Source organism: Alligator mississippiensis, chromosome 13, assembly GCF_030867095.1.
Source record: "Alligator mississippiensis isolate rAllMis1 chromosome 13, rAllMis1, whole genome shotgun sequence".
Taxonomy (NCBI): domain Eukaryota; kingdom Metazoa; phylum Chordata; order Crocodylia; family Alligatoridae; genus Alligator; species Alligator mississippiensis.
Genome location: NC_081836.1, coordinates 30675761 through 30700336, shown reverse-complemented (window position 1 = coordinate 30700336; position 24576 = coordinate 30675761). Strand labels below are relative to the sequence as shown.

At 48.8% G+C, this 24576-nt stretch overlaps 1 protein-coding gene across 1 annotated transcript in view; it reads right to left on the bottom strand.

Moving 5' to 3' along the window:
* The window catches only part of SEC14L5 (SEC14 like lipid binding 5), a 62638-nt gene extending 39037 nt beyond the window's left edge, over nt 1-23601 (bottom strand). The window contains exons 1-2 of the mRNA XM_059716838.1: nt 23545-23601; nt 17257-17332 (exon numbers count right to left, since the gene is read on the bottom strand). Coding sequence (XP_059572821.1) covers nt 17257-17319 — 63 coding nt within the window. The 5' untranslated portion in view covers nt 17320-17332; nt 23545-23601. The remainder of the gene's footprint in view (nt 1-17256; nt 17333-23544) is intronic.
* Nucleotides 23602-24576: the final 975 nt, after the last annotated feature.

Below are 24576 nucleotides of genomic sequence, written 5' to 3'. Positions count from 1 at the left end.
AGGATTTCTTACTAAAAAAACCAGTGGAGACAACACTTTAGTAGTCACTAACTTTCCAGACACCAATACAGGTAGACCCCAAACTGAAACAACCTGGTGCTTACCCAACAGTGGGTGACAGGAGCATTGTCTATACTAACATTACCACTGTTGGTAGCAACAGTGGAGAATTTGGGACTAAAAACTCCTACCATGAAAATCCAGCATAAGAACATGAGTGTTGCAACTTGCTTACAGGAGCCACTGATTTGACCCATGTACAAAAAAAAAAAGAGGGTGGCTGGTGTCCACATAGCAGTTTTCCTCACAACTGCGCCAGCTGTGTTTGTGCATTCATACTACATCTGGGTGGAAAATGAATTTCTGGGGTCAGCAGGGTTTTTCAGTTTGTTTGTTTTGGGGGGTGGTAAATGCTTCTCTTTAGAATTAACAACAAATATTTCTGAAGTTTTCAGCAAACTTAACATTAGAAGAATCCTCTTGGCTCAACTGAAACATTTTTCAAAATGACAAGCTTTAAAATATTGAAAGAAAAACTTAAAAGACATTTTAAAATAGTCATTTACAAGCCAGAAAAAGAATCAAACCACCACATTTCATTTTGAAAATGTCATAACCGGCTATTTCAAGACTTATATGGGGGAGGGGAAATCAAAAACAAATTCCAAAAGATTCAGCAAAACTGCTGCATCTTTGAGAAATGCTTCACTGTTGCCAAATCTGCATTTTTTGGCCAAAAAAAATTAAACAGGTATGTGAGAAAAGTTTCTCCCAGCTCTGGTGTATAATACCTCTGTATTGGTGTGCTGTGGCAGAGACAGTACAGCTGTCCTGAACAGCACGAGACAGAGGGCCTGGACAAACAACATAGTTATACCAGTCTGAGTTGCATCGGTTTGGTAAGCCAATGGATTACCTGGGTGTTTGGTGCAGAAAGACAATCAGCTTTCCTGCAGTAGCTGTTGCGGTGCCTAGCAAAAATGTGCTGTATGTCCAAGCTGAGAGCATCAGGAATACGTACAGAAAATGATACCAGAGTTTACGGAGTTAGCGTAACCTGCCTTAAGCTGGTATAAAAAAAATGGTGTATGACATACAGCCCTGCGCTGCTGTGATGTACAGAAACCAATGGAGTGCCCTAAGACAAATAAGGATCAAAAGTGCTGGTGTAAGTTCCAGTGTGAGTGCTGTGTGTCCCCTGCTATTGCAGTGCTCAATGCAAGCAAACTATTACCAGTTTCCTAACATTTGGTGGAGAGGCACTACCATAGCTAGGACAGGAATGCTCAACCCCAGGCCCAGAGACCAGATCTGGTCCATGTTATGGCTCCATGTACTCCTTTGGGCCACAGCACCAAAAGGTTGAGCGCTACTGCTCCAGTGTGTTTGTGGTCATGTAAAAGGGCTAGAGGAAGGCAGAGGCCAACATGATTAAAGGGTCTGTAAACACTTACCAAAAACAAAGACAGTCATGTCCCAGTCCAATACCCAGGATTAGCTGCTACAACCAATAACTGGGGATAAGCCATGTGGAGCCATATTTACATCCTGGTTACAGAGTCAGATTAAAACAGAGCATGGGTTGCCCCCCCCCGGTGTATTTTTAACATGAGACAACCATGCCCGTTCTGGCCAGCCCAATCAATTATAGTATCAATTCTTATGACCAAACCTAGTAAACCAATTGTTCTTTCAGTAAAGACAAGGCCATGGAGGAAAATGCAAGAAAATACCACAGTTGACAGGATTTTGGACAGGACCTAATTTACTAGTTAAAAACAAGGAAACTATTATGAAAATAAATTCATGTGACAGGGTTACCAGGCAGATAAGGGGGGGAAAAAAGTCACACCATCAAAAACCTCACAAAAAACCCGAAGATGGGGCCACCCTCTCCTCCACACCACTGCTCCTTCCGTAACACCCTACAATCCTGCCGCTTTTGTGTTATTCCCTGGCTAGAGGGCCCATCTGATGCAATGCCACACATCAAAGGCTCTGTATCCCACCAGCTCCATCTCTGTGACATGGTCCAGAGCACCCAAGGATTAGATAATGTCTGCCTGTCCTCCTCCCCTTCCCACAAGGTGTGACCCAGAGCACCTAGACCTTTAGAGAATTCCTCTGGTTTTCAATGATCTCTCAGAAAAATTACCTGGTAACAGATTATATAACAGATGTGCCTCAAGAGTTTGGACTTGGATATTTCTGGCAAAAATAGCAAGGAAATCCAGGCACCAAAATCACAGCATGCCGTAAGAAGCCTCCCAACCCCGACTGCTGTACGTGTGCAGGCCTAGGGCACTCTGCTCCAGCCAGGCACCTGCCAAGCAAGTCCTGCATAGCTCCCGTGCACTCCAGGGAGAGACAGCTCTCAGAATTAGGTTATCTAGCTTCATACTGTAATATCCTAGAGGGGAACATTATCCTTTCGGCTCACGGAAGGAAACCAAAGTGGATTATACAGTTAAGTCAGCACAGTGTTGCATAACAACTCCCAGGACAGTTCTGACTTCCTCCTCAGGCCTGTCACTTTTCTAAGGGTAGAGACAGACTTTTCACGTTCTCCAACAGCACACACCAATGCAAAAAGAACTGGTCAGAACTGGCCACGTTAGCTGCTGCACCAGGGTGGGCACAAAGAAGTGACACACCAATGTTTAGCCCTATCCTCAGGCTATGCTGCAGTTGCCATATGCCCACCTGCAGCCACTTTTGTACAGGAGTTGGCAGATGGCCTCCAGAGGACTGTTCCCATCTCCATCTGTTAAGTGATGCCTCTGGGGTGGTTCTGTGGCCAGACAGCTCCTGCAGCAGGACCCTCTGGAGACAGTGTGATGGAAATGTCTGCCATTTGAGGCTGGGACCCAACAAACACAGACTAAGATGGAAGGCAAATACCGTCTGCAGCGCCAAATAAGGGGTTTTACAAGTGCATACATGTTCAGGCACACTGGGGGAGAAAAATATCATGCTGTTAGAACACAACTGGACTGAGCCATGGAAGGAACCAACACAATATTAAGCATTCAGCATACACAGAAACTGTTGTGTTTAGCATTGTGTGAGTGGGTTCTGAATAATAAGGTTCACCCTGGAGCTAATGTTGGCCGGCTGATATGACATTAAAAACACAACTTGTCCCTTTCAGGGCTGAACGCCAAGCTGCATTTAAAATCATGCTAGTTACTAGGACTCTCCAAGGTCATGTTGCAGCACAACGCAGTTTTCCAGCACAAATGAATAAGCTTTAAAATGGGATGAGGGGATGCTGCTAGTTAGTAGTCCTTCCCATGTCCGCTCAATCTAGGCCACAGCTTTGGTAGTCTGTGTGTGACAACACCAGGCAACACAGGCTGTGGTTAGTCTGAACACTGGAGTGCCAAAGAGAGCTGCAGGGTCTGTGTACATGGTCAGCAGAAGGAATAAGTAATCTCCTTCAGATTCATAACAGAAGCTTGTCTATAATCTACCCCAGGGTAGCACAAGAATAACATGTGCAGTGAGGGCTCAGAGGAATTAAGAAATTCAATAGGGGAGGAAAGGGAACCCTGCAAAAAAATGCAAAAGCAGCCACAGGAGAGTGAACATCATCTGTCCCTGACCAAACACTTCTTCAGCTACAAGGTTTGGAGTAAAAGTCCACAGGACTCTGAAGTCCTAGCTCAAAACACTGATCTAGTGTTACTCCCTCTGGAGTAGAGCCAATGATCTGCCTCATTCCTTCAGATTGGGTAAAAGAAACAATTCACAATTAGCTCCAGCTGGTTATTACAATGTGCAGACTACCAAACAATGCAGAGATCCTTCCAGGACAAGGACACACAGCTACCCCAGGAAATTACTAATGCATCCAATAATCCTAGAGGAAACTACATCCCATTCAGACTATGCTGCTGCAGCATTTTCCTCCACTTTCTAAAAGACCTTGATGCAAACTTAGCAATGGAGTGGGTCAAGACATGGTTTACACACAGGATGTAGCAGGCTTTACACCCAACTCCTAACAGTGGGGCTGGAAACAAATGCTCTACTACAACCTATTACTGACTGAACAGATTTTTGGGCTGTATTTTCTGAGCCTTGTTACATGAGAAGCCAGGTAACTTTGGAGAAGGGAGGTAGTGAAGAGATGGTTTTTGGAGACCAAAACAGAACAGGCCAGCATAACCATCAGATGCATACTGACAAGTGGAAAGCTTGATCTGCCTTATTCCAAATAAATCTGTTGCCTCAAAGTAACATGTCTCCCTAGTAGACTGATAGGACAGTTTCAATCAGCCTTTACAAAAGCCACCATGAGAATTGGGGTAGGCTGGATATAATCTAGACAGGAATTTGCCTGGGATGCTATGGTAAGAGCCTCAGCCTCTCATAAAAATGCCCTGGATTAGATGCTTAGCCATCATGAGTAAGTAGCTTTCTCAGTTTGACATCATTTTTACACAGTAAGCTTTGGGGCAGGGACCATCTCTATGTGCACGGTCTCTAACAAATAAAGCTCCCAAATGGGCTCTTAGTTTCTCCTGGAGTACAAATGACAGTAGCACATCTCTCTAGCAGTAAAATGCCCTCTCAGAGTCATACCACAGCACTGATTCAAAGTAAGAGTATGTCCTTTGAAACACCCCCATCCCACAAGCACAGAGATCGGAGCATGGCACATGGCAAAATGGCTGCAAGCAAGGATAGGTAGGAGAGGACTGAAGGCAGAGTCTAACCAGAAATGCACCAATCAAGTGCTTCAGTGACATTAAGTTTCCATGAGTCTATGGCAAATCCACCAAGGGGGAATGCAGCTCTGGTGTCAGTTCCTGCCAAGTATTTAGTAACACACTTCCATACAAACATGGGACTTCAGTGTCACACAGAACTGATATAAGGGCTTGCCTGGCCACATCAATAGAAAACAGTTTTTTATGTTCCCAAAATATATATTTGGGCTACTGTGTATAAAATGCAGCCTGTACATATTCTCCAGAGGCCAGACAAATAGAAGGCTTCTTCTGTTTGCTGTCAGCAACTGCAGCAAAGAGCAATTTCTAAACATTTTATACTCAGTAAATAGAATAATGCAAAATGAGGGTTGGAAGGGACCACAGGAGGTCTAGTCCAACCCCCTGCTCAAAGCAGGACCAGCCCCAACTAGATCATCTCAGCTAAGGCTTTGTCTATCCAGGTCTTAAAAACCTCCAAGGATGGAGAGAACTATCCCTCACCACCAGCCTGAGAGGAACATGTAAGAGGCTGTTTACTCAAGACTGCCTGTTGCTCAATCTCGCTCTGCTTAGTAATAGGGGAAGGTGCAGCAGAATACAGGAACAGGACACATAAAGGGAGCCAGGGAATTGGCCCAGCAGACAGTTGCACATAGCCAAGGTTGGCACTTTTGAAATTCTGTTGAAAAGAAATTTGGGCATTAAGATGTTGTGACACTCCTACCCCATCAATGCAATAAGTCATTAGGTCACACTGAGGCATAGTGGCCCAAGTCAACATTGTACTGTCTGTGGTTCTGATAGCCACTTTAAAACCCATTAATTCTTTCCAGTCATGTTAAGAATAATATCAGGAATAACAAGACAAGGAGATAAGGAATGTCACCTTCCTCCAATTTATTGTGGCCTGGACCATGGCTGTAGATGGGCCACCCAAGTAGAAAGGCTAATGGCACAGATAGGAGGGGTTAAAGGAGCAATTGATAGGGACCACCAAATGTCCCCCAAAGCGAAGAGCCACCCCCCAACAGAACACCCCAACTTTCACAATGTGTCCCCTGTACATTGGCGACATGTAGGGGATGCACGTGGGTGCCCATGCACCCCCTGATATTGGCAATGCACCCCTGGAAAGAAGTACCGCCGATACTGCTGGTGGCATCTGCGGGTGGTCACTGACCGCCAGTCGGCACATCACACTCCCTTCTCCTCCCTGACACCACCGTGGCCACCTGCGGGAGCGCCCCGCTCACCGCCGCCATGCCCGCACCACCACCTGTGGGCTGTTGCCGTGCTCCCCCAGCCTCCAAGGGCATGCGTCATTCATGCCCCTTTACAAGCAAATCTGCCTCAAGATTTTGCCCCACTTATACCAAGACCTTATTTAAGCCTGTGCAAAGAGGACTAGCCTGCATTCAAATGGCAATACCAATATTCTTCACTACTCCACTAAATAATTCAGTATCTTTCATTTTCCACAGAAAAATCCATTTCTTAAATACTGCTCAGATCATTAAGAGGCAATATGATGAGCTATGTATGATGGGGACCAAGCACAACAAGATATGGGGACAGCTATTTGAAACCCTTCAACCTACTCATCTCTCAGATACTCTAGGCTAGCGTCAGCCAGAAATACCATTTCAGACAAAAATATGAAAATGGTGTTAGTACTGACATCACAGCAGCTCTTATGGAGCCTTGGAGCAGCGGGCACTCAGGCCATGGGCTGCCAAGTCCTATTTTATGTCATTTATGGAACATCCAAGGACACCGTGGGTAATATGCCACTGCAGGCAACCTCCTCTCTGGCATTTCCTCAGCTATGTAAGCAGTCCACTCAGCTCTATCCAATCTCTTCAGCTGCTCTGCAAAGAACTCTACAATTGGCTGCAGCATGCTGACTGCTTTAGAGGGATTCCAGCTGTCCAGAGAGAGATTGCTCTCCTTGCTGCAGGGACGATATGCACCCGCTACCAGAATTCAAGCTTGAGCTGAAGCTGTACACCAGAGATATGGGGGAGGAGAGGGGAGGCACATACATATTCAATAAGATACTGTCTTTAGCCAGACCGGGATATAAAACCTGATATTACCGGTAACCTGGTAGGGACTCCTCAACCATCATCCCTGGGATATATACAAAATGTAAACATTATAAGACACTGAACTTGCTATGTATTGCAAAACCTCTGTCATTGTGGGAACCACATGGGTCTACAGGTGAATGCACCACACCTGTTATTCTATTGCATACAAACCTATACAACCAGTATCATACAAGCCAGCCATCATACTGCTTTAGCGCTTTGTCTGTCTTATTTACATAAACTATAAGCTATCTGGGGAGGAGCTCTCTTACTATGTGTCTGTTCAGCACCTGGAACAAGAGGGCCTTTGATCTCTTTTGTAAAACAAGTGTTTATTGCATCAATCAAAGGCACACATAGATCTTTAAATTATCCCTGACCCTGAACTAAAGGCAGACATAATACAGAAGGGGATAAAGAAATAGTCCGTTTACACTCCCAAACATGTTTCCCTTAAATGCAACCTATTTAAGAGCCAAAATCAATAATAAGAAAATGTGCTGGTATTGAAAAATTACAAATAGTAGTCCTTTTAAATGTGAACAGAAAGAAATTTTATCTGCCAAGACCTGAATTCAGTGGGCTGGATTATGCCTGCTACAGTTGAACAGCAGCAAAAGCAGTTTTCAATAGCACTGCTTAAGCAGTTTCATAGATTTCATAGGGGTTTAGATTTCATAGACATTAGGGCTGGAAGGGACCTCGGAAGATCATCGAGTCCAGCCCCCCGCCCAAAGGGCAGGAAGTCAGCTGGGGTCATAGGATCCCAGCAAGATAAGCATCCAGTTTCGTCTTGAAGGTGTTCAATGAAGGCGCTTGAACCACCTCCGGTGGCAGGCTGTTCCAGACCTCGGGGGCTCGGACAGTAAAGAAATTCTTCCTTATGTCCAGCCTGAAACGATCTTGTAGTAGTTTGTGACCATTCGACCTCGTCATCCCTTGGGGCGCTCTGGTGAACAAACGTTCCCCCAGATACTGGTGGTCACCCCAGTTCATGCAGACATGAACAGTAGCAAAGGAAACATAGGCCTCCATATCATTCTTGGCAGGTAATGGATGTGGGGGCAGATGTGGGGGAGAGAAAGAAAAGATGCATTGTTTCAAGTCCTGTTGGAATGTGTAACACATGCAGAGGGCCAGATCCCCAGCTGCAATAAATTAAGGCAGGTTTCAGAGTAGCTATGCCAATTTGCAGCTGAGGATCCAGCCCTTTGGGCCTGGCATTAGCAAAACAGCTAACATAACTGAGACTATACCTGGGGGACACTAGCTGTCATGATGTCCTGGCAACTCCACAGAAACACAGTGAGGACATTGATGGTACTGGGAATAAAGCAGCCCTTATATCCCTTCCCACAAATGCCACCCTTTCTTCATGGTCTTCCTCCTTCCAACCAAAGTCATGGAGATGAGGAGTCTAGACAGAGCTGTAGTGTTATAGTCAATGAAAGGGTTTAGGTTGTAGCCGTGTTGGTCTAAGGACATAGGCAGACAAGGTTCCTTGGGTGAATTTGATATCTTTTATTAGACCAACCCAAATAGCTGGAGAATATTTATTAAGCAAGCTTTTGGGTTCAAAAACCCTTCGTCAGGCTAAGGAAGTTTCAGCAGTTGGTGTGTGCTCTTCCTGGATGGAATTAAAATTCCAGCAGTTGGTGTGGAGCACACACCAACTGCTGAAACTTCCTTAGCCTGACGAAGGGTTTTTGAACCCGAAAGCTTGCTTAATAAATATTCTCCAACTATTTGGGTTGGTCTAATAAAAGATATCAAATTCACCCAAGGAACCTTGTCTGCCTATAGTCAATGAAATACACTTGCCACACAGGTTCTAAGGGCCTGTTTAACTAGAAAGGTACTGCGGAAAAGGTGGTGGAGCCACAAGTTGGGAAGGCTACCACTGCGGAAAAGGTGATGGAGCCACAAGTTGGGAAGGCTACCACTGATTTCTTTAAAAATAAATAAATGAACACTCAATTGATTAATTTAAAAAAACAAAAAACTCTTAAATATAAAAGGTTGAGAAAAAAAAGTACGGAGCCGCTGGGTGGTGGCTGGTTAGAAGGGCTAGCAATAAGATAAAGTCTTTCACTGCTAAATTGCCATGACAAATCCAGTCCAGGTGGAGAGTAACCATAATCACCCATTTGGTGGACACATCCTTCTGATGGGTGTTCTGTGGTCTTCTGTGTGAAAGGAGTTCAGTAGACAAGGAGGAGATATGCCTCAGCCTGCTTCCCAGAGAAAAATGTTCACAGCCCAAAACCCACCACAATTAATATGGCAGGCAGGTTGGCTGGGAATGGTAGCAGAAGTATCCAAGGATGAATTAGCTCTGATACTCCAGAGGGGTGAGAACCATATGCTACTGCTGTCCATGCTGCACCTGCTCTAGGAGGGAAGCAAGGGCCAGCAGCCTTTTACCAATATAAACATGCAGAGTACCAAAAAGCTGGAGCATTTCAAAGAACACTAACTCAAGGCCTCTGCATGCATCTGAGATTTTCCCTTATTGATCAGTGTATACCACAGCACAGCTTATACTGAAACAATTGGACAGCAAATGCAACATACAGATATTTGAATTCCAGAGGCTTGATCTTAATGGTCCCTTAACAGAATTGGAAGGTGCTTTATTATACTGAAAGTAAAATTGGGGGCCCTAATGAGATTGACTATTAAAGAAGCAGGGATGCTGACACTCTCACTGGTGATTTTTGCAGGTCAAATACATGATATAGCCTTTTTCTAAACTAAAAGAAATCTGGCATACCTACATTTTGCATTTGCAGAGGGAAAGAAGTATCAGTTTGCCCCATTTCACAGAAGGGAGAAAACCAGAAATAGAACTAAAAACAGTTTATTAGGCTGTTATACCTCAGGCGTAAAAGTTGTGGACAGAATGTTTTCTTCACACAACATACATCTATCTGTCTTAGTCCCTGTGAGGCCACTGTGTTGCAAAAGAAGGCCAGGCAGACCATGTATGCTCAGTGTAAACGTGAGATTGGACCCCAACTTCCCACTAAAATTAATGTGAATGGGGCTCCCAAATCACTGAGGCAACTCTGAAACCTGAGCATGGATAAAGTTAGAAATTAAGCAGTAGGATTGGTCCTGGACATCAAGATTAGCTCCAAGACCCATTCTTTGTGCTGCGATGTACCTGGAGGTGTACACTCGCTCTCTTCACCAACACTGGATTCCCTAGCCGCACAAGTCAGTGAGCTTTCATAAGAACTTAAATCATTCAGAGCTCTGTGATGGGAAAGCCTCTCTTAGCATTCATTCCTCTTTACAGCATTTTAACAGGGTTTTGCTCTAAGGCTGCTTTGCAAAGCAATTATTTGAGAAAAAGTTTGCATTTGGGGATTTGTTGACTGTAAACTGAAGTCAGGTGTCTGGTCAGGACTAAGAAAGAGATGCAATCTGTAACCTGCTGATCTAATAATCTAACTGAAGAGAAAACAAAATTCATTCCCAGGATTTGGCCGGAGAACCTCTGGAGAAAGCTACTCAGTTCAAAGGAGAAAAAAGAAACAGGGTGAAATGAACACAGCTTGTCACAAACCCAATTGCTAAGTGCTAGCCCCAAACAAGAAAACAAGCAAAGCCACAGAGGAAGATGAAGAACATGCAGATTAGGATTGGAACATTTTAGTATTGATGTGACACTTCAGTTTGACTACAGTGGGAGAGGGAGCTGAGCATTAGAAAATAGTAAGCATACATGAAGAGGAAGTGGCTGCCATGTTGAGATAAAGTGAAGCCATCCAGTATTTGGAAAGAAGGGAGGAAGAAAAGTAAAAGAGTGCACATCCTAAAGGGCCAGAAGAGGAGACTTGCAAGGCAGCCTGCTGATCCTGCAAGACCCCACCTGGTTTAGGAAGTGTGATGAAATACAAGCTTAAGAGATTCGAGAAAGACTGTAAGTCAGAAACCCAAAAGTTAGAGCAGCTTGTGGCCTAGTGATAGAGCATGGGGTACAGAAGCACTAGATGGAAAGGGAGTGAACCAAAGGTCAACAGTCCTGAGACTCCAAGAGGAGGGTGATTAGCAGCTGCAGTGCTGACCTACCAGACCACTGAATGCTCCAGGGTAAGCCTCAATGAGGGAGATGATACTCCCGGTGCTGGGTCCCAACTAATAGGGTGGGAAGCTCTACCTGGTTTGATGGGACAGGGTGCAGTAAGTAGAGATGATTCATTGCCTGAAGTCTCCAACATTGCAGGTCCCAATAAGAGAGACAGAGACACACTTCACTAAGGGCCCCTGAGCACTGCGACATCACTTTACTAAGAAGGGCTCATACATATAGTAAGAGACACATACCATCCCACCCAGTCTGAGCAGACAAAAATGGCAGCTGGTGTTATCATTACCATCATACAGTTGGGGAATTGAGGCAGAGATGTAAAGCCCACTATCACACAGATACAGGATAAAGTATTGAGCCAAGGTCCCAAATCCAATACCTTAAAGTACAAGTTCATCCTCCCTTTCCTGAGAGCCACTGTATTGAATCACTGCTCTCCAGAAGCTTGCATGAAGCATCCTGGGATGTTACCCAAGACAAGTTGGGGGTGGTTCTGAAAGTAGGGCTGAATAGACAGAATATTTAGGCTTTGCCCTAACCTGGCAGAGATAATGACAATACTCTTTGCTGGAAAGTAGCATCGTTTCCTAGGCCACCCACTCTCCATGTGTAACTTCCACCAACTGACAGCTCCACACTCAACAGCTGGGTGAAATTCTCACTGCCTCCCACTCCTATGAAACACTCAGCTCCAACATGTTAATACAGGAATGGAGCCTGCATTTTTTGTGATCAGCTGCAGCTAGCTAGATTCATATGCTATCTTCTCTGGATAGACTTTGCCTAGGATGGAGGTGAGACTGACTGGCCTATAGTTGCCTGGGTCCTCCTTCCTCCCCTTCTTGAAAATGGGGACCACATTGGCACTTTTCCAGTCATATAGAAAACCTCCTGAAACCAAAAGCAAATAAGACTAAAACATTGGAAAATAAACCTTTCAAGCCCCTGCCTTTAGGAGTTCTGCTAACAAGCTTACAGAGGATTTGTCTAGAGGCAACCCCCCTGTATTAGCAGCCAATCTATTGACAAGCATCTGTCACCAGGGTGTTCTTAGCAAATTTGACAGCAACAGTGCTGAGAAGCACGTATCCCTCTGAACTGGGAGTGTGGTTCATAGGTATCTTTCTAAGGAACAGTGTTGTTCTAACAAGGGCTGCATTGAAACAGCACAGGGGGAAAGCCAGAAAAAGTTCTCACTAGAGCAGAGGCTGGCAAAATATGGCCCACAGGGCACATCTGGGCCACCAAGCCATTCCATCCAGCCCACAGGGCCCCTAAAAATTTAGAAAAATTAATATTTATCTGCCCCAACTGCCTGTCAAAGATGACATTAGACAGGGGCAGTAGGACCCAGGGGGATCCAGCGGCAGAACTAGACAGCTGCAGCAGCAAGTCCAGCCTGGCCCTGCCACCCCCTCCAGCCCTGCCACCCTGAATCCCAGCCAAAAGCCTCTACCTAGCAGAGGCCAATGGATGCTTCTGTCCTGGGACTGCTCCTGCTTCCCCACACCAAGGGAAATATAGGTAAGAAGGGGGAGGGGAAGGGGGATGCAGGGGGGGGACTGTGGGAGATCACCCCAGTCCTCAGGGCTGGCTGGGCCAGCTCCTGCGGTCCCAGTGCTGCAGTTGGGAACCATTTGATGCTGGCCGGCTGGCAGATGGGCGAGCAGGGGGCAGTGATGGCAGCAGAATACAGGGTGAAGGGGCAGTGAGTGGGCACACGGAGCGCATCAACAGCCAGGTGGAATCACAGGGCCTGCGCCAGTGCACTAGGGCCAGCACTGTTGGGGCCTAGAGCAAGGCAGCAGGAGCACAGGATCCGGCTGCCAGGGGCTCTACGGAGCCAGGTCATCTCCCTCCTCTCCCTGCTGGAGCAGCGCAGCCCAGACCCCATACTCCTGCTGCCCCACGCTGGCGCTGGCCCCAGTGCACCAGAGTGGGCCCCGGGCTCCTGGCCAGCTGTCACTGTACCCTGCACACCCACTCACTGTCCCTTCCCCCCACCTGCCACAGCCATTTCCCCTCTCTCCCTGTCGCCATGCCCCCCCCACGTGGCATCACATGGTTCCCAGCTGCAGTGCCAGGACCACAGAAGCAGCTGGGACGTGGTGCCAGAGCTGCCGGGGGGCAGGGCAGGGAAGTGACAGGAGAAGGGCAGCAGTGGCAGACGCCCCCGCAAGTGGCAACGAGCAGGAGCACAGGGTCCGCACCAGGGCCCTAGGGCCAGGAGTGGCAGGAGTGCAGAGCCTGGGCTTGCAGGAGAGTTGGTGGGGGCTCTGCCTGCCACGGGGGGAAGAGGGGGATGCAGGCTGTGGGCAAGCCCTTCCCATCCACACAAGCCACAGCCCTCCCTAGCCATACCCTCCCCCACACCCTCCCACAATATACAAGAGGAAGACTTCATTTTAAGAGAGCTATTATACAATCACTTCTGTGTACACTACACAAACACATGTAAATCAGGACAAAAATATTTTTTAAATGAAATTAATGAAGGTTGTAATACATGTTTGATTTTTAGAATATAATTTGGTATTTTTCTGGTTCAAAGATGGCAAAACTCCCTGCTGAAAGGAGTACTTCTGGAAGGCACAGGGAGGGACTTCTGGTGGCAAAAGTCAGGGGTTAGGGGGCAGGACTTCTGGTCCAAAGATGGCAACCAGGGGCTGGGGCAAGGGGTGGGGCTACCCATGCAGCCCTTGATGGCTTGCCAGAACTCAGTAAGCAGCCCTCCGCCCGAAATAATTGCCTGCCCCTGCACTACAGTGATCAATGTCAGGCCTGGAGATGTTTTCTTAGCAAGTGTTGCCATAGCTGTGAGGCTCCACTATTACCCACACCCCAAATTAACATGGAAATCATGAAACATGAAAAAGGAACTAATATTCTGCCTCTCACATGAGACCCTGACTGTAAAGGAGCACTGAAGAAAGTGGCATCAGCTCCCAGGTGAGAACATAGTGCCACAGTCATGGTGCATTCACATGCAGAAGTAAACAGCAAGCACTTCTCAGCCCATCTCAACTCCGCTGGGAAAAGACTAGATGGAAGTGTTTCAGAAACATTGGTCTTGCTCAGGACCAGTTGTTCATTAGGAAAGGCACTGGGGCCACTGTTGTTATACAGGAAGCAGCACCAGGGCCAGAAAAGAGAGTGGAATGGACTATCAGTTCTCTGTTAGATGCAGACACTCCCACTCTCATCTAAATATTTCCCCCTGCATGCAAGTTTTTAACTTCTGTTGCCCATTTCTATCAGACTTGGGGTATTGCTAGAGCCCTAGTTCAGTAGAAAGCAGATATGTCCTCAGGACATTTGCAATCAAAAGCCACAGTTCTTCCAAGTGGCAGTAGTAACAGGAAGAGACAGCATAAGGCTTGAAGGAAGCACTTGGGCCTCCAGGCTCAATGACCAACTGCTTAGTGCTGTCCTCTAAGAACAAACCCACCTAAGAAACACTTGGCTCCTTGGCAAGCAGTGGCATACATAGAAGTACCACATGGTAATCAGCAGGGATCCGGGTTTTCCGTTTCCCATGGAAAAACAGAGAAAACCACAGATTCCCTGTTTTTATCAGAGAAAATGCAGATTTCTCTTTTTGGCAGAGAAATCCATGGATTCTCCGCTTTTGCAAACAGCTCTTGCAGGCTGGCACAGCTCCAGCCTTCAAGAGTCGATTGCAAAAAGGGCAAGAAACCCACAGCCCTTGCTGGACGAAGAGAGAGAGAGGGGGGAGGGCAGGGCCCGAGTCTCTGAGGCAGCCAAGGCTGGGCTCAGGCGCGCACACACCCTTCGCCCCTGGAGCATGGAGGTCACTAAGTGGGGCTTGGGGCAGGGCTAGGGAAGATGGTTGGGGGCTGAGGGAGTGGGGGGTGCTGCTAGCCCTAGGTGGCACACCACAGCTGGGAGCAGGGCCAGAGGGTGAAGGCAGGGGTGCCCCTCTGCGGGGAGCTTTGCGGGCAAGCGATGCAGGGCGCAGTCTGGTGGTGCCCATCATGTGTGGACTGCACACATGACGCCCACCTGCCTGCCCAGAGAAGGGGGAGAGGGAGGCTGGCATGCAGCCAGAGCACAGCTCCGTGGCTGGCTCTGCAGCCACAGCGAGGGATGGGGGTGGGGGCTTGGGCTTGCATGCGGCGCTGCTGCTTACCTGCAGGCCCGAGATGGCCACTGCGTACAAAACCTCCCACTGCCACCACAGAGCCGTGCCTGGAGCTGTGTGGCCAGCGGCAGCGGCGCAGAGCAGCACAGGGTTGTGGTGGGGATGGCTGCATGCCGCCTGGTCACCACCACGCTGCCACTCCCGCCCAGCTGCACAGCTCCAGGCACAGCTCTGTGGCGGCAGCGGGAGGTTTTTTATGCAGCAGCCGTCACCGCCATCACAGGCCTCCAGGTAAGTGGCAGCGCCGCATGTGAGCCCAAGCCTCCACCCCTCCCCACGCCCCCATCCCTTGCCGTGGCTGCAGAGCCAGCCACAGAGCTGTGCTCTGGCCACATGCTAGCCTCCCTCTCCCCTTCCCCTGGGCAGGCGGGCAGGCGGCATGTGTGCGGCTCACATACGGCGGGCACCACCACACTGAGCCCTGCATCGCTTGCCTGCAAACCCCCCCGCAGAGGGGCATCTCTGCCCTCATCCCCTGGCCCTGCTCCCAGCTGCGATGGGCTGCCTGGGGCCAGCAGCACCCCCCACTCCCTCAGCCCCCAACCATCTTCCCCAGCCCCGCCCCACAGCCCCCAAGCCCCACTTACCTCTAAGATCCAGGGGCAAAGGGCATGGTTCCACAGTGGCAGCGTTTGCCCGCAAAGCCCCCTGACCCTGCATGCAGCAGCCACCACCCTGCACCGCTGCGGAGCCATGCAGCCAGTTGCAGGGCATGCCGCTGCATACAGGCACCCTGTTTCACCCCCCAGGCCGGGCAGCACATATGTGGCCCACACAAGGTGGGTGCCACCGCACTGCCGCTGCCGCACCCTGTGCCACTTGCCCACAAAGCCATGCAGGTGGCTGTGGGATGGTAGCGCAGGATGCAGTGGCAGAGTTGCAGTGGCAGCCTCTGCGTGCGAACCTCCCATCAGGCCAACCGGCATGTGCATGGCCCACAGGGTGGCACCCCTGCCCTCACCCCCTGGCCCTGCTCCTGGGAGTGGGCACAGAGGCACACTCTCCCCCTTCTTGATCTACCCCCCCAACACCTTCCCCTTTCCCCCACCCTGCCCTGCCCCGCCCCTTCCCCCCCCACACACATTTACCTGCTGGGGTGGTTGTCAGTGTCTGTGTCTGCATATCTGTGGGTCTGGGAGGCTGTTGTGAGGGGCATCAGGTGGGCTGCTGAGACTGTGGTGTGGGAGTGTGGGGCACCAGCAGTGCTGGGGAGGACTGGGGGGGGCCTTTAATTTTTATCATGGATTTTGGGTTTTTAATCAGAGAATTTGCAATTTTTAATCAGAGAAAATCAGGATCCCTGGTAATTAGTACTAAAGCCTGCCAATCTGGCTAACAGAGTTAGCACGACCACCTTACCCTTATGCACCACCAGCAGGAAAGCGTACTTTGGCAACTGCAGAATCTGCCAATGTTTCAGGTGGAAAAAGGAAAAGGAAAAAACAAAGACAAAAAAATCTTTTGCAGAAGTGTTTCTACATTTTTAACAGCTTCTAATCATGCTTCACTACATGGGTCTCAGGCCCACACACATCTCTCAAGCCTGATGAGTTGGTCTCAGACAAGTCAATGGAACTCAAATACATTAGGAATTGTCTCATTACCAATTTATTAATATATTCCCTTGAAATGGGAGTTTCTAAACAAAAGGATATTTGAAGAGGTTGGTAATAACCACACATCTGGCTGAGTGAAGTGCCTCTTTAAAGGCACTGACAGGCCTTAACCAGACAGACTCAATGGCTTGCCACAGTGTTGAAGAATAAACCATGAAAGACAGTTCTATATTATAGGTGGCTGCTGATAGAGATGCAAACATGTACATGCACATACCTATACTGAAAACTAACTATATATCAAGACAGCATTTATATTTCCTCTCTTTCTGGCACTGCTTCCATGCTCAGGTCATCTCATGAACCAATTTTACTGAATTAAAAATATCTAATAGACTAGCTGAATAGATTAAACGATTTCTGCAGAACTGCCAAGATTATGGAAGACAGACACCTGTCTGTCCCCTGGAACATCTTCAAGACAATTCCCCTAAGTGATCCATCAACAAGACATCTGAAGCTGCAGTCCCACACCTCCTATCACCCAAATGGCTCATAAACCAGAGGTTACTGTCAAGTCTTCAGTGTTGCTCAGCTGTTTGGGAAGGGGGTAGAAGTACAACGTGTCACTCACCGCCATGACAAGCTCAAAAGGGTACTTGTAGACTCGAACAGGCGACTGATACTTCTGCACCATTTTTACCGTCCACCTGCAATGGGAAAAGAATAGCAGCTTTTAGATTGCTGCACTGAACAGTTAGAACAGTTTAACTGTATTATAATAAATGTCTGACTCATATAATAGACCTCAAAACACTTTACAAAGGAGGAAAGCACTTTCAACTGGTTTACAGGAGACATGGAAAAAAAGAAGAGATTTGTCCATGCCACTCAGCAGCTCAGTGGCAGACTCAAGAGGAGAATGCAGGCCCCCCAAGTCCTGGCCCAGCAGGTTGGTCCAGAGGATAGACCATTGCCTTGCACACATCAGCTCTGCCTGTTCCTGAATCCTATTGCTACAAATCCCCTTTGTACCTCAAACCAATGCACAACAGCAGGAGTGCAAGCTCAACACAAAATGTATTATTAAACTATGGAGACATTTGGCTGTACCTGGGAGAAGAACACTCTTCCTGCGTGGCTCACCAAATGCCAAGATTCTGTTCTTTTAGCCTTCTGCCCAACGCTCCTTATCACCAGCAAATTCACGATGTGGGAACCGCCTTGCCTGATCTGCAAATGCTCCGACTTTTCAATGCTGCTCCAGGCACCACGCTCACAGTCATGCCCAGCTGCATTAACTCACCTGACAAAAAGAAGCCAAAGGAGGCAGTGTACTAACAAAATGTGCCTGCCACTTACCCTGCAATCACGCCCCATTGCTATTTGACTCAGTACCTGCTGCTTATAGTGGAATGAAATGCCTATAGTACTAACAATACAGGCCTCAGCACTCCATTTATCTGGGCTACCTCTCACTGCTCCCATGAGAATTCCTCCTCCCACCTCCTTTGCTGGTATTTTAACCCTCACACACGTGCCACTCACCAGCATCTCTTGAGAGAGCACATAAATCCTTCAACCAAGCTTGTTAAGCTGCTTTCAGCAAATCCTCTAGGATTCTTTACACTGCCTCAGCTATTAATACCAAACATTTAAGAATGCCAGAAACACAGAAGACAGGCCGTGGGCTTGGGACTCTGCTGATCCCACCCCACTCAAATTCCACCACTGAGCAAATATACCCCATGGCAGCATGATATTGCTCAGCACTGAGCTCAACAGTTACAGCACAGGATAACTCACTGGTGACATTTTAAAACCAAGCATTAGAAGTGAACTGAGTTAGAAGGCTCTAAGAAGCAAAGCAGCTTCCTCCAGGGAGATCTCTAAAGGAAAGCCATTCAACAACCACAAAGAAGAGAGTCTAAACACCTCAAAATTAAACTGAGGGAAGAATGTTAAGAACAGATCTTAGCCTAGCACTAGTCAGAGGCTTTAAGGAGTTGGAGTACCTGGATGAAGTCAAGGGACTGCTTGCAGCAGGAAACTCAGAGAAACATGTAGTTCATTAGGTCCAGATAGCATGAGATCAGGGCTCAATGGATCTCATAGAAATCTCGTTGGTACTAAAAGCTAAAAGATGCAGAAAGGACAGACTGCGTCATCAAAGCATACACCTCAAACTAATAAGCAAGTAAAGGAGAGGCCAGCAAACATCAGAAAGCTAGACTGATATCATGTAACAGATATCTGAGCCAAGAAGAGCATGGGGCACCTTGTAACACAAGGCTGTAATATGATAACCATGATACCTGGGCTTTGCAAGGACCTTCTGGGCAAGTGCTAACATAGTGAGAGAATCATAGCAGCCAAATGTATTTAGCTGTGATCCTGTTGGCACTCACTGATCTTGCCTACTATATGCCCCTTTCTGCTGAGGAGTCAGAGTCCTACAAGGAGAAACCAGCAACAGAGAACAGCAAGCAGTCTGAAACCACTTCTTTGCTATAAAAATGAACCACTGTCAGCTGAACCAGTGGGATGGCATCAATGTAAAGGCCAACAGCACAGCACAGCAAAATTAACCATGCTGCATCAAATAGTTTTGTCCCTGGTCCACTGTGGACCACAGTGCTACAGATTCACTATGCCACAATTCCAAACCAGCTCAGTAGATCTAGGGACTAAAGGGGATTGGCAGAAGATGATAAAAAGCTCGTAATGTCATTGGAGACTCCTTTAATTCCCAAGGAAAAGGTGCTGAAAGAATTTCCTGGCCCTTCTCTGAATTCAGGAAGAGTGTCCAGCTGTCATACAGCAAAGGCTTCTCTTGGAGCTCCTGAAGAGCAAAGCAAGGCAGGGGGACATAGCTACTGAATACCCAAGACAAAAAAAAAAGGTAGGTGACATGCTTCAAACTGCATTATGTATGTTCTTCCCACTCCTGGAGCTCTGTACAGTAGTTGAGAATGATATTCTAAGGACAGACCAGGTTAGGAAGACAGTTATTTTGTGTCTATGGAAAAAGCAGAACTTCAGCCTGAAGGGGACCTGCCTAACTGGATAACAGCTCTGCTCCCATGGACAGTGGAATCAGCCCATGGAAACCTGAACTTGCCCAGTTAATAGTCCATTGAATCCAGCTTGTGGTTAGAAAAATCCATTGGTGGCTGATAGTCTCATGAAGCTCTACAGGATTATATCATGATTACAGGGGCATAACAGTGAGCTAGTCTCTCCAGTAAATACAAGGGATGTTAATTAGCTGCTCACTCTTAACCCATCAACCAGGCCAGGGGCCCATAAACACAAATGGATATAACTCAGTAGTGTTACAAGCTTTAATAGGGTACAGCTGTGGCAAGGGCCCTGCTGTGCAAAGACATCAGCTATGTAAAGTACCTAATACTATTTTTTTTTTTTTAAACTTCAGGACTTTGAAGATAGAGAGAAGGGGAAAGGATTCTCTTCCCACACTGGCAGCACTGTTAGCCCCCTAGACATTCTAGTCACCCCAGCCTGGTGGCTTTTGAAGCAGCTCATGAAGGAATTCACACATGACCGAAACACTAGGAGAGTGGAGCCAGCTACAATTTCAGGAGGTAACAAACAGTGGTGTGCTTGTGGGAGATCAAAAGAATGAGTAGACATTTCAAACAGATCTATATCTAACAGAGCTGTTCCGTTTGCCCACTGCAGCTGGGGTCACATTGCAAGGGAAGATGAGCTCTCTAATGAGCTTGGGAGTGAGTAAACAGCCATGGATGCACAGAAAAGCAAGCTCTTGCACCTGGAGCTGCTATTACTTGTTACCCAAGCCTGCAGCCAGCACACTGCTCAAATTAAAAATACTATGCACACATCACCACACAGATGGTAGGAAACTGAGGGGAGATGCTGAAAGTCTGTTAGCTTACTGTTACCATTTTTATTGAGAATCTTTTTTGTTACGCTCAGGCAGGATTTGTTCCTTCTATTCACTCTTATCCCATTATTGCTGTTTGTCAAGGAAGACTGGATGGAGTAGGGCCAGATGGTCAACAGTGATGGGCAGGATTTTCACAAGAACTGAGAAACATAAGAGCACAAGTGCTCTTGATTTTCAAAAAGGCTTGTGATCTTAAATCAGTTTATTCCAGCAGTTGAGGTGGCAGTGAGATTATGCATGTAACAGTTCTGTGCATTTCTCATTGCTTGCCAGTTGTGCGTGTTAGAACAGATGAGACGAGGAAACTGCTGATCCATCCACACTGCAGAGTACTATGGTAAATATTCTATTTACAGTCCTCTCTTTCCATTCCCCCTCCCATATACATACACACTGCATTTTTATTTAGCCACACCCCCCACCAGCTGCAGCATCCAGGCAGACAGGGATTTGTTGCAAGTAAAAGGAGAGTATTTTACAGAAAACAAGCTCATCTTCTTAGGACTACAGTATTCCTTGCCCTGCTCATGAGGAAGTGAGCAACAGCTGGACATCAGCTGGATGAGAGTTCTGTTTATTGGTCTACCCTCTACACCAGGGGTGGGCAAAATGCGGCCCGTGGGCCAGATGCGGTCTGCCAAGCCATTCTATCCAGGCCATGGGGCCCCTAAAACATCTAGAAAATTTAATATTAGTCTGCCCTGAGCTGCCTGTCATATGGTCCTCAATGGCTTGCCGAAACTCAGTAAGCAGCTCTCTGCCCAAAATAATTGCCCGTCCCTGCTCTACACTCCGTCTCAATTAACAGTTTGAATCAGGCAGAGGCCGGCTGCCAAGTCAATCCATCCTACTGTATCTTTTCTTGAGCTCCTAGTTAAAGTCTCTCTTCCCACCCATTCTGAGAACACCTGGAGATACTAGTTTCTCCTGCCCCAGTCTCCTCTTCTCCCCAAACCAGAAGTCTTCCTCAGTATCTCAAATCCATGCCTCAGTGAGGAGCAATAGGACTCTCCTGTTTCTCTCAGGTCCTTCTACTATTCCAGCTGGAGCCATCCAAGAGATTTTACATCCCAAAAAACAGCGATGTTTCTAGCAGAGCTGTGGCTGCTGCGATGGGAAATAAGCAACAAGGTTAGTAGTCAATCAACCAACTTGTCCATTAAGGGATGCAACAGATTTGTGCTACCAAGGTAAAAACAGGGGAGTGAGAGGAAGAAGGTGAGTGGCTTGCATGACAGTCATTCAAGTATTTCTACCTACATACGAGGCCTATCTTACAGAAGAGGGGCAGTAGTGTTCAAATTCTACAAAGTTCCCCTCCCCCCACAAGCCCTCATGATCAGTCCCTTTCTCTACCTAATGCTATAAAGCTGTGTACCTCATGTACAAAGTATGCTTCTGAAGCCCAGAGTATCCCTAGAACAGATCCTGTAACATCTCTGGCATCACCCAGTCCAGTTCCACATATCTTGCACACAACTCTTCAAAGATGGTATTCACTTCCTTGTCCCTGCACCGCAAGCATCCTCCATACAGGCCGTTAGCAGAGCAGCCTGCATGGACGGCTGGGTGCCAGTGATTCACTCCAGCGGAGGGAAAGCTCACATTTGATGAGCCAGATCTATTTTGATTCATCCTATGCTTTCTTGGAAGGAAATCTAGTCCTGATACTCAATTATCTCCCAGCATGGCACAGCATCCGTCAAGAATTTAAGTCATAGAAACAGAGACGTAGGGCTGAAAGAGACCTCCAGAGATCATCTATTCTAGTCTACCCCCTGCCTGAGGCAGGACCATTGTTATCCAAGCCATCCCACACAAACCATTATCTAAAAACTCTACCCAAGACTGCCATCAGCCCTAACAGACCCAACACCCCAACCTGCCACAGGCAGAGCAGGGGAACCATGGCAGCCTGCACACTGCCTCCATGAAGTGCTGTCAGTATATGCTCAAGAGATCCCAAGTAGGTCACACCCCTGCTATGAAGGAGGGGACCCCCCTCCCCATCCCCCTCCAATCCATACCAGTCTGACCATGGAGTAAAATTCCCTCTTGCTCCTCTGCTCGGAGTCAGAATGATCCCTGCAGTTGGGGTCAAGACCCTCCTGTGAGGACCTATCGGCACTGGTCCCAACAGGAGCCTCGTGCAACACCTCCTGCCTCTGAAGGCCAAACCCCACTCCTGCCCTACACACTGTAGAAAGGAGGGGGCAGATTCGGGGCAACCAGCAAACGCCAGGCACCCGGGAGATCCCCACAGCAGAACAGTCAGGAAATCAACCACCTTAAGTGGAGCTCACCCCCGAGCTGCCAGCTATTCGTTGCCTCACGGTGGCGCAGGTGCAAGGAGCAGCACCGGGCGCTGAGGGACGAGGCCATGGGCGCGCTGATCTCCACCGCAGACTCGGTCTCACAGCAGCAGCCTCAGACCATGTCTACCTGGGCACAGCCTGCCTCGAGACCGCTGCACCTGAGGACTGGCCACACGCCGGGATGGTGGGGACCAGGCAGTGGTGGCCCCGCGGGAAGGTGCGGTTGCACTCTCGAGGATGCAGAGTGGGGCCAGGCAGAGGCGAGACGACCGAGCTCCCCCAGTGTCCCGGCCCAGACCCCCGGTGCGGGAGGCTCCTTCTAAGCCAAAATTGCTGAACCAGGCTCCAGCCCGAGGGCGCCCGCCAGGCCTGTGGGCAGGGGCAGCTCCCTCCAGGCCCCGGGAGGGGGGGCGGGAGGCAGGTCCCTACCGCCGGGCACGAGCCGGAGGCGATGCCGGGAGCCGGGGGCAGTGGCTCCGCCAGCCCGGCGGCTCAGGAGCGAGCGCAGCCGCCGGCCGCGCCGGACAGGAGCAAGGGACGCCCCGCTGCACCCGCGTCCGCCCCAGCCCGCAGCGGCGCCTCGGCAGCGGGGGACCGGGCCGCATCAGGGATGCGCCCAACGCCGGCGCGGAGGCGGCGGTGAGGCCGAGGCCGAGGCCGCCCCCGCGGCACTCACCCGTCACACAGCGGCGAGGCCGAGCCCGCGCGACCCCATCCCGCTGGCAGCGCCCGCGCCGCTCCACGCGCTCCTTCAACCGCCGCGCCGCCAGCGCCCCGCCCCCTGCCCTGCGGCCCCGCCCCCGCCGAGCCGAGCCCCGCCCCCTGCTCGCGCGCGGGGCCGGTGGGTCCGGGGCGAGGGCTCGCGCGAGGCGCCGGCTGGGCTGGGCGGTACCATACCGCGCGGGGGGCAGCACAGCCGCTCCGCGCATCCCGCCGCCCGCGTCCTTGCTATCCTTGCACGAAGCTCGTTGTTATGCGGGACACCCCGTGATCACTGTAGATCCTCGGGTCACATCCGAGGAGCGCAGATCTACAGTCAATAGACAGCGATAGTAATAGCAGACGTGAGATATGATCACGCTCAAAGCTCACTCACAAAATCTCCCTGAGGGCCCAGCTGACGGCTCAGGTTACTGAAAAACCGCACAGCTCAGTGCAGTTCTCCCAGCATCTTTGTGCTTCCTGCTTCTTCCCCTCGTGCTCTCTTAGCTGTAACAAACTGCATTACAGCCCTTCCTCCTGTCCCACCGGCTATTTCAGGAAGCCCCATTACGACTTTGGATAAGCAACATTTCCAGAAAAACCCCTTTATCTGCCACAGAGAGGGGAATGACCTGACATTTCATGTTAACAAAGAACCCACAAAGCTGTCAAATGATAAAGCAGCCTGAATACGGTCGCCTGCACAGTTACTGTGCCCATCATTTCCTGGTGGCCTTGCTATAATTTCCAGGCACTGATATCTACAGTATCATGTACCAGTACATCCGGATTTAATGCATAAATAATTGCCCTTCCACCACAATGACAACACCACTCTTTTCCAAGACCAGAACTTCTCCGTCCCTGTCACCGTGAATCTGCCTCAGAACTGGAAAGAAAGAAAATACAACTCCTACCACTTCTGTAACTCCCCGCAGCAAGTCACCTCTTCCCACTTTGTGAGCAATGGCATGTGCACAGTGGCACGATCTGCTCTCAGCCGGCT